The sequence below is a fragment of the Populus trichocarpa genome, chromosome 3, assembly GCF_000002775.5.
Source record: "Populus trichocarpa isolate Nisqually-1 chromosome 3, P.trichocarpa_v4.1, whole genome shotgun sequence".
Classification (NCBI taxonomy): domain Eukaryota; kingdom Viridiplantae; phylum Streptophyta; class Magnoliopsida; order Malpighiales; family Salicaceae; genus Populus; species Populus trichocarpa.
Genome location: NC_037287.2, coordinates 9,041,855 through 9,051,295, shown reverse-complemented (window position 1 = coordinate 9,051,295; position 9,441 = coordinate 9,041,855). Strand labels below are relative to the sequence as shown.

Below are 9,441 nucleotides of genomic sequence, written 5' to 3'. Positions count from 1 at the left end.
GGGTTTTCAAACAACAATCAACCACAAAAGAAAGGCTTTTGTAACCAATACGGACGGTTTGGATCACACTTTGAGCACTAGGAAGTTAGAAGAACAGCACTGCTACAAGAAAACTGACAATCAATTATGGACTTCATTTACGAACAGACCAATCGTGTTGACTTGCAAGAACATACAATGGGGTTTAACACTATACACCAGTATACAATTTATGAAACATTTTTTTTATTACCATATTTGCCTACATCTGTATCTTTGATTCAATGTGCATGGTTTGTCTACATTATGGGAAACAGAAGCAGCCTAAATAGGACAGCAAAAAAGAAAGAAAGAAAGAAAGAAAGAAAGATGCCTGAAAATGGAACTTTGATTGCATTAAATAAAAGAAGATAAAAAGGTTAAATATTTCACAAGGAAAAATAAATTTCTATAACTACTTGAATCCCCTTATGGGGTTTGATTTGACATTTACCTTCAGAAGTTTGTTGTCCAGTTGAGATGGCCTAACTGAGGTTGCTGATAAGCACCCACTTGTGCCCCGGGAGCAGATGGGGCAACCCCAACTCCAACATTGTTGCCCATAACAGGACCCAAATGGTGCGGACTTGCCATTGCAGTTGGCTGTGGAGGTGGATACAAGCCTGGGAATTGCATGTGAGAAGATTGTGCTGCAGCCGCATTGAAGGAGGCATGGCCAGTGTGGGATGGCAAATACGCAGCATGTGTTTGCCCAGGGATGTTATAGTACGGTGACGATTGCAAGCCTGGAAGATCCCTTGGGTTCTGAATCCAAATTTCAGATGACTCAGACTGCAACAGAAAATGTAAAAGGCAATCAACAAAGAGGTGATGGACAGACCAATTCATGTAATTACTCAGTTAGCCATAAAAGCAACCAAATGTAAAGTCAGATTGTCATTACCGACAAAGAACTTTTACCTGTGGGTTGGGAACATAAATGTTTCCATCTTTGTACTTCATCCGAGATGGGTCTTCAAGACCTGCTGCACTTCCAACCACACCAGGAGCATTTATCGCATACCCACTTGGACTTGTAAAATTTCCAAAACCAGCAGGATTGCTGCTAGGAACTGGTTTATAGTGCTGGATTCCATACTTGAGGCCATTTGCATTAAGATGGGAACCACCTCCGGGCATCAGCATGTAACTGTTTCCATTTGATGGATGTGGGTATGCAGGGTTGCTAGAGTAACCAGGCATGGGCATTGGTGGAACATAAACAGGAGAGATGAACTGGCGATATGGCATGAGATTTGTGAAAGGTGAGACATGAACTTGTGGGTACATTTGAGCCATTGGAGGCTGCTGTTGCATTGTGGGCATTGTTGATGTAGGAATGTGGTTGCCTGTATGGGCAGTTAAGGCCTGAAGTCACAAGGTAATGAAAATTAAATGACGCCATACTTTCATATAATATAACGCAATGACTAAAAAGGGAAGTTTTCTTCAAAGCACAATTGCTTTCCTGAGTGTCAGTCTATAGGGAAAGACAATTTCCACCACCACATACGCTATGTAATTATGCAGAACCAAACTGACAACTGCTATTTACCCATTCACATCAATAAATAAGGAAACTGGGTTTGTGCACATTTGCAAGCATGCAAGTTAATATGCGATGAAGATATAGAGAAGCATGCTACCTTGCACATCTAAAAGTATTATAGCAGGTAAATTTACCTCACGTGGAGATGGTTGACCCTGTCCTTGTACCGTTTCATCAATTGGGGGTTGGAAGTATGACATATCATAACCAGTCTGGGGATCATATGCCTGCTTGCACACAATCACATCAGAATGCTAACAAAAAGGTATGAAAAAGATCATGCAATGAAAACTGCTTTTTTTATTATTTCAAATAAAAGCTGACACCACTCTAAAGCAACTTGCTAAGCGTTAATTTTGAGCTGGCATATAACATTTCATTAATCCAAGGAGTGAACTCACCGAAAAGCTTGGTAACTCAGGATGATCTTGTTGCTGTTGTGACTCTGAAGGAGCATAGGATGGACTGCTGTTTCGAACCAAACCAATATCAGCATAATTATCCAAGTCTGGAGGACTTGATGACTTCTCAGGCAATTGATGTTCAGAAGCTAAACCAGCTTCTGGAGAGTCGGACTCAGAATTTCTTGCTTGATCATCTAGCAACTCAATCTGCTTGCCACCAGGTGCATCTTCACTGGAAGACTCCGGACAAGATGCTGGTAAACTGCCATCACATTTACTATTTCATGTTTAGCACAAATTAGAGCACTGAACTTGGCATAGCATTTTTCATGTTAACTATGTTCAATCAACTGCTTTTAATATGTAATTTTCTACAGCTTTTTTAACACACTTCTCTTTTCTTTTCTTTTTTTGTCCTTTTAATTTCTACTTGAAAACTCCTATCTTTACTCTTCCAGTGATAGGATACTTGTACTGGTGCTATTACATTACTAAATTTATCCTAATTATTATTTATCAGCAATATTTCTGACTTTGTTTGCTTAAGTTTATTTAACTGCAACAGAAAGATACCAATTTATGGACACCAGCCCTAAATGAACAATAACAATTGCGAGTGTTCAGAGCAAATGACCTTACCACCATTCACATTGATAGACAGTATGGAACTCATCTGAAGACTGTTATATGGAAACAACAACATTCCAAAGCTTTCCCAATTCAGATATCTTAATTTGCAAAACCTCTAGATGAAAAAGATTGTGCAAAATAGAAAACAGACCTGATGGCAGATTCCCTGTTTGATTCTTCTGAAATTCCTACTGCTTGAAATCCAGGAGTAGAATTCCTGGAAGGATCGAATTCCACTCCAAAACTGCCAAAGGTCAGCTTGCACCTATCACTCTCAGGGACTCGAATATGTTGTGCTATGATTACATTCTGATTTTCATGAATGTTTACTCGTGAAAACTTGTCCTGCAAATTAGCTGCATTCAATTCCATGCTCTTAGAATTATCTGTGGGAGGCGAACTGGATTTTGTTGGTGTTCCAATAACTCCAGGGCTAGTAATGCTTGATTTCTGGCTCGACTTTGGTTTCCACTCTTTATTATGCTGTGAAGCTGCACAAAATTTTTTGGTTAAACAAGTCCCAGAAATTTCAGAAAATAAGTAGAGCAGTCCAGTCATTGCAAGTTTTCATTAATGTTCCTCATACTTATAAGTGTACAAACTACGGAAAGAAGCTAATAACTCAACTAAAATTAAAAAGCAGGAGAATTTTCATTCATTAAAATTAATAATGAAATATGATAGAATGAGATCAAGCACAGGGGAAATTAACAGTTAATATCAAAACCCTATTAGGCCATTTATATCAATTTTCAAGTACGAAGCCCCTTTGCAGCAAAGGTGTATCTCTAAAACACTCCAGAATCTGGACGACATTCAATGCTCAACAATCTAAACCCTTGAAGAAATAGCATCATTAAAGCCCAGTTGTGATGTAACACATGCTGTAATAATAGTACTTAAGTTCATATAGAAATCACGCCATAATAACAACCATGAGTGGGCAGATTAATGTAAATAACGAGCGCTTTTCAGATGTCAAAAAAAAAACCAGAAATGGATGATTCAAAGCAGAAAAGGTCATCACAGACTATTGTTATCGAAACAGCAGCAAGAACAATTTAAAGGACAATAATCTAAGAAAAGAGCTTATGGAAGATGTAAAACCTTTTGGATAACCCACAGTTTGTTGATGAGGCCTGCTGTTATACTGGTTGTGTAACAATGATCTGTTAACAGGAACGCTGGGCATTGATTCAATCACAGCAGTTTGACGGACTTGATCGGTATTAGATATTGCAGTTAAAGGATGAAATGATTCTGAGAATGAATTACTTGATGACAAATCTTTGACAGCATTTTCAGACTGCCGGCGACCACCCACCACCCCAACCTCACGCTTAATCGCCCCAACAACACCAGATGATCTAGAATCGGGAGATGGCACATGCACAGGATCTGTCGAGGAGGAGTACACCCCAACAACAGAATTGCTTGAAGCTAGCGATGCATCATGTTGTTGAGAATTATTGGGTTTCACCACTTGTGCCCGTGAAGTAGTAGCATTAGAAGCTGTAGATCGCTTTTCCTCTGATACCACTTTCCTATCACCAGCCCTTGACTTAGCATCTCTGTTGTATCTAGGTTCAGGATAAGTAGGCCCATTAGAAGTTTGAGATGAACTTTGTGCGTTAGAAGGCTTTAAGTTGTTGTTTGAAATTCCTGCTGAACTGCTAAAAGAAAAATAAGGATCTTGTTCAATTCCTTAAAAATAGTCAGTTCGATTTTCAACTGAAAGTAAATAATGATTCAATAGCAAAGAACATAGGAACGATCACTTGTATGATGCAAAGCAAAACCACAGTGGAATTCCTTCATTGCTTCTTTTTTCAGTAAAAGTTGATATTCAACTCTTTAATAATAGTCACCAGGTTCCCTTTTTTTTCTACTGTGCCTTCTAAGTTAGAACCCTAGTAACCAAAGATTTTCTCAGAATAATAAGAACTTTCAAGGTGGAAACTAAATGAAGAAAGAATATCTCATTAAAAGGATACCCAAAAATCCTCTATTCTCTCAATTTCTTTTTTCCTTTCCACAATATCTCATTGAAAGTCCTATTTACCCAAGCTCCATTAAGTTTGCAAAAGAAATACCCCAGTGGAAATTAAGGGTTTCTTCATTATCTACAATGCACTGTTTAAAACCAGAATAATTGTCAATTGAATTCCGGAAACTCCAAAAGATTAGCCTCCCTTGTCCTGCTAAGAGTTCTTAAAAGAGACTAGCTGTGCTAAAGCAGCAATAGCTCTTGGAATCTAGGCACCAAGAACGGGTATGCGCTCTACATGAAAATAAAATTAGCCTATCAGCTCAAATTTGAAAAAAATAAAATAAAATAAAACCCCTCAGTTTTGTCTAGGAAAAACATGGACAGAAAGGGGGGAAAGGAGTGGTGAGAGAAAGCAAAGGAACTGAACAAAATAGAGAGAATATTTTCCCAAAGAAACAAAAACAGAGAATTTATCTTTTTCTCACCTAATTAACTGATGAGGTCTGCACTTTAGGTGCTCATTGGCCACCTCATGTAGGCCTAGGTAAAAGCACCTACCCTAGGAACTTACAAACACATTGACTTTGAGGTTTTTTAGCACTATTCCTTATCAGCTAAGGTTGTGGGTTGGGAAAGCTAGTAATTTGGCATGATTGCATATGTGCTTTCAGGTTGGTGAAAACACACATAATATAACAGTAACACTAACTGCATTAACAGAACCCTGCATGCTTGGATGACAGCCAATGCTTTTAGAGCTTGTTGCCCTTCTTTTTCCAAAAAATACAAGTAAAATTTAACATTTATCCAAGTTATGTAGCAGCTACTTATTTTAACTGTAAAAGTGAAACTTATAAGCTATAACTAAGTTCACAATGTCACTTCATGACCATTGCTAGTAGAACGGAAGCTCTCAAGCTGAGGATTGTGGTTTACTAAGGTCATGATCATATCAAATCTGTCTTAGTTCAGAAGCTTGAATGGTTATGTGATAAATATAAACAAAACGCTTTTGCACCAGCAAAGATTGCTAGGGTTTGTGAAAATAATTACCAGACTAGCATTTTGCACTCGGGCATAATAGGGCCACCAAGAACGACAGTCAGCGTAAGTAAATGAAAACAAACAGAAAAACAACGGCATGAAAAGTTTGTGAAAGAACCTGAAAAGGCATACCCTTTTTCTGTAACTCCACTGCCTTTCTCCTTTGCTGATGTTGAACCTTGCGGCAAAGCAGGCTTTGGTTCTCTATTTGCATTTTGATTAATTCTGTTGTCTCTCACGACACGGAATTCTCTGTTAACTCCTCTATTACCAATCGAATCAGTTCGAGTATGGCCTCCTCGTTGAGCATAGCGATCCAAAAATGTACGGGGTCTCATCCCTTGATCAAAATTCTCAGGTTGTTTTCTTGAATCCACAGAACCCCTGTAACTCATACTCTGAGGCCACAAGCATGTAAACTCATGAGTAAAATGTTAGATCAGTGCAAGCATTGACACGGGAATTAATGCAATAACTGTAAAACAAAACACTTAAACTTCAATTTGAAACAGCATTGTATACCTTTTAATCAAAGACCTTAATCCATGTAAATTATGTTCAATCTTAGCAGCTGTTCACCCGAATGTATTTAAGAATTTTTGACAGAAGAAAAATTAATTAATTCTGATGCAAGAGAGCATAGATACGAGAATTATGAGAGCACATTCTCCAAACAACAAAACTCACAATATGACATATCAAAAATTCCTTGAATGTTTGAAATTGCAAATTGAATTGGATATAAGATTTCCTTGAATCCTGTATTGCATAATTATTTAAGAGGTAGTAGAGACAAATTCCTTAAATGTGAACAGTTGCAAATTCTTAAATGGCATGGTCTAATAAGTTCATATTGGACTAATTGAACATAATAATAAAGCAGAAAATTTCAATCTGAAAACACAGAAAATAATGCAATGTCGGATGTTAATTCCAAAACTCTAATGAATTTATAGAATCAAATGTCTAGCAATCAATGATGATGGAAATCATGTGAGAAGAATTTAACAGATCAGCACTTTCCAAATGTTAAGCATAAAGCATATTGTGACTCCACTACAATAAGTAATAATTCACAAATGAGATCACATTAGCAATAGCATAAATATCAATTGGGAAAAATGATCAAGACAACAGGACAGAATTCAATTAGGAAAGATCACAAAATCATACCTCTTTCTTCTTATCTCTTTTTCTCTTCACCTCATGAAACGGATCTGATAAGAAAATCAAATAAAATTCATTTGAATAAGAGGGTTATACAACTAACACATCAAAATTAAATACACTTTCAAAAATGACCAAACCAACAAGGTAGCCAACACAAGCCAGAGAGGGGAAATCACAGCACACAAAGATACCATTTCATAGGACTAATAAGAAGGTTCAAGAAACACAGATTTTTATTTCCAACAAACTAAGACATTTTCTAAAAGAAGTCATGGGTAGCTACACCCATCTTCCTAACCTCCCTAAAACTCAAGTGATATATCCACACACATCATTGAAGAGCATCAGCTTAATGACCAACCAACTTACCTAACTTCCATGACAGGGACCATAAGCAAATGAACATGGCTCGGTGATGATGCACCACAGACCAAGCATGATGAACTATAATGAACCATTGAGCAGTCTACATTAAAGTAGCTGAAAATATGGATAGCAGATAATCATGAAACAATGATACTCAAGACGGACAGATTTCATCCAATGCTGTGACAAAAGTATGAATTAAACATGCCAATCACATTAATATCATGTTCCAGAAAATGCACATCAATAGAACTATAATTTTGGCATTCTCACACTGACAGCATTCTCACATCATAGAACAATCTGCTGATGACTTCTACTACATATAACAATTATCATTAACCTCCAAATCAATATTATAAGAAAACAATTTTACTTCAATAACATATGCGTAACCTAATAACCATTACCTCTTACCTCGCCCTTTTACTCTCACCAAACAAAGAAAAATCATATACCTCGGATGGTCTTTTCACCCCCTTCTATAGTTCCCCTCCCTTCCTTTCCACTCTAAAACACCAAACACACCTTAAAAATTTACTCTTGGCCCAACAACCATCAAGTTAAGAATTTCTTACCAACAAGCACAACGCAATTCCAATGGACCAAGATAACATGAAGAAAACAAACTTTTGAGAGGTCATTTGTTTTTCAAGCCTGGCACATTGAGAACTGCACACTCACTTCTATAATAAAACATCAACAGAAAGCACCTAATACCCACTACTCAAAACACATCACAAACACCAAAGCACACAAAAACGCAGCAAAGCTAAACATAACGTCGTGACAGTGAAAACCCCAATAGAGACCATCAATTTTCAACTTCCAGACTGGAAAACAACACAGAAAAAAAGGCCCATTGCACAAGCCATAAACGCCAGAACCAAAGCCAAAAAGAATTAACTTGTATTTAAAACTAAAACCCTTAGAACCCGGAAAATAAAAACACCATTCTTTAGCATATGCCCGTTATTTTCCAACTTGCAAAGTCTAAATACTTCTCACAGGAAACACGCACGCACAACAACCATCAGTCAACACAGCAAAAAATGAATAAATAAAAAAAGAGCAGACCTTGATTGAGCAGTTTTTGAACGGTCTCATTAGGATCCATGTTGGTCTCTTTAAGGACCATATAAATATCAGCATCAGAGAAATTTCCCACAATTTCTTTAATCGATTGTATAATTTTCCTCACTCTCGCTGACAGTGTATGCTGCTGCTGTCGTCCACTACCAGCACCACCACCACCAGTAACGGCAGAAGTAGCATCAGTTGTAGCAACCATTTCTCCCATGTCTCTCGATAATCAAATAAGAAAACTAAAATAGTAGTAATCAGAAATGTTTTGGGTATAATAATAATAGTAATAATACAGAGAGAGATATAGGGAGAGGTTAGGGTTAGGGTTTTGGGGGGTTTTTTAATAATTTATTGAAGGGGAGGGGAAAAGAAAGGGGAAGAGAAAGGGGCTATGGAAGAAGAAAAGGGTTGGGGTGGGAGGGTTATGTTTATGAGTTTTGCTTTAATTGGAACGAGGGTTTTTGAAAATCTCTCGTATCCATCTCCCTCTGCTGTCCCTTTCTTGTCATCCCGGATTTGCCCCCTTTTTTTTACTTTATTTCCATGTTTGCTCTTTTGTTTTTCTTCCTTCTTCTTCAAATGAAAAGGCATAATTTGCGTGCTTTCAATTTTGATGTCTAAACTTTACTGACCCTGTCAATTCGGTGCATCATTGTTTTTTTATTCCTTCTTAACCAAATTCCATATTGTTTAGAGTTCAACAACGTGATTTTGGATGCTCACCAGATAATTGTTTCGTAGCTGGTGCAGATTAACTTGTTTGTAATGTTGTTAACTAGCCAACTCACACGTGATTTATTACGGATTAAGTTTGCTGATATTTCAAAATATTCAAGTGGTTTAGAAGTAGGGTTTATGGATTGGATAATTGATTAATTTATTGGTTCTAGCAATTTGATTTATTCATTTTGTTTTAGTTAAGGTGGCTGGGAGCTTATACCTGTGTCTGGATAGGTCACGGTAACTAGTAGCTAGTACCTACAAAAAGTTCTCTTTTTAAAAATTTGATGACTCTCAAATGTTTAAATAAATATTTTTAAAAAAAGAAAAAATACAATAGTATTTTAAAGAGATGGTATCTGAAAATATATATGCTAAAAATATTCAAAATGAATTGAAATCTAAATCTTACGCTCAAAAGATTCATTGGGCATTTATAGCCTATGAATCTTTTCATTTTGATG

At 37.0% G+C, this 9,441-nt stretch overlaps 1 protein-coding gene across 5 annotated transcripts; it reads right to left on the bottom strand.

Annotated features, from left to right (window-relative positions):
• Positions 1 to 349: 349 nt before the first annotated feature.
• LOC7475703 (GBF-interacting protein 1-like) lies at positions 350 to 8,703 on the bottom strand. 5 transcript variants are annotated; one of them, XM_024597742.2, is made up of 9 exons: positions 8,249 to 8,703; positions 6,809 to 6,852; positions 5,768 to 6,033; positions 3,709 to 4,274; positions 2,753 to 3,092; positions 1,969 to 2,248; positions 1,702 to 1,794; positions 940 to 1,386; positions 350 to 810 (listed from the first exon to the last, which is right to left on the bottom strand). In XM_024597742.2, the coding sequence occupies exons 1-9, from the start codon at positions 8,469 to 8,471 to the stop codon at positions 475 to 477; spliced, it is 2,595 nt and encodes an 864-aa protein (XP_024453510.2). In that variant the 5' UTR covers positions 8,472 to 8,703; the 3' UTR covers positions 350 to 474. The 5 variants fall into 5 exon arrangements, with proteins under 5 accessions (XP_024453510.2, XP_024453511.2, XP_024453513.2 ...); XM_024597743.2 differs by having other exon boundaries at positions 3,709 to 4,271; XM_024597745.2 differs by having other exon boundaries at positions 1,969 to 2,233; positions 8,249 to 8,701.
• Between the last annotated feature and the right edge of the window lie 738 nt (positions 8,704 to 9,441).

Excerpts from the sequence above, each read along its gene's own strand:
- LOC7475703 (XM_024597742.2), bottom strand. The coding sequence starts at position 8,471 with ATGGGAGAAATGGTTGCTACAACTGATGCTACTTCTGCCGTTACTGGT. Across the intron at positions 3,093-3,708 it reads AACTGTGGGTTATCCAAAAG|CTTCACAGCATAATAAAGAG; the intron begins GTTTTACATCTT and ends AATTTTGTGCAG. Across the intron at positions 1,795-1,968 it reads CTGAGTTACCAAGCTTTTCG|GCATATGATCCCCAGACTGG; the intron begins GTGAGTTCACTC and ends GTGTGCAAGCAG.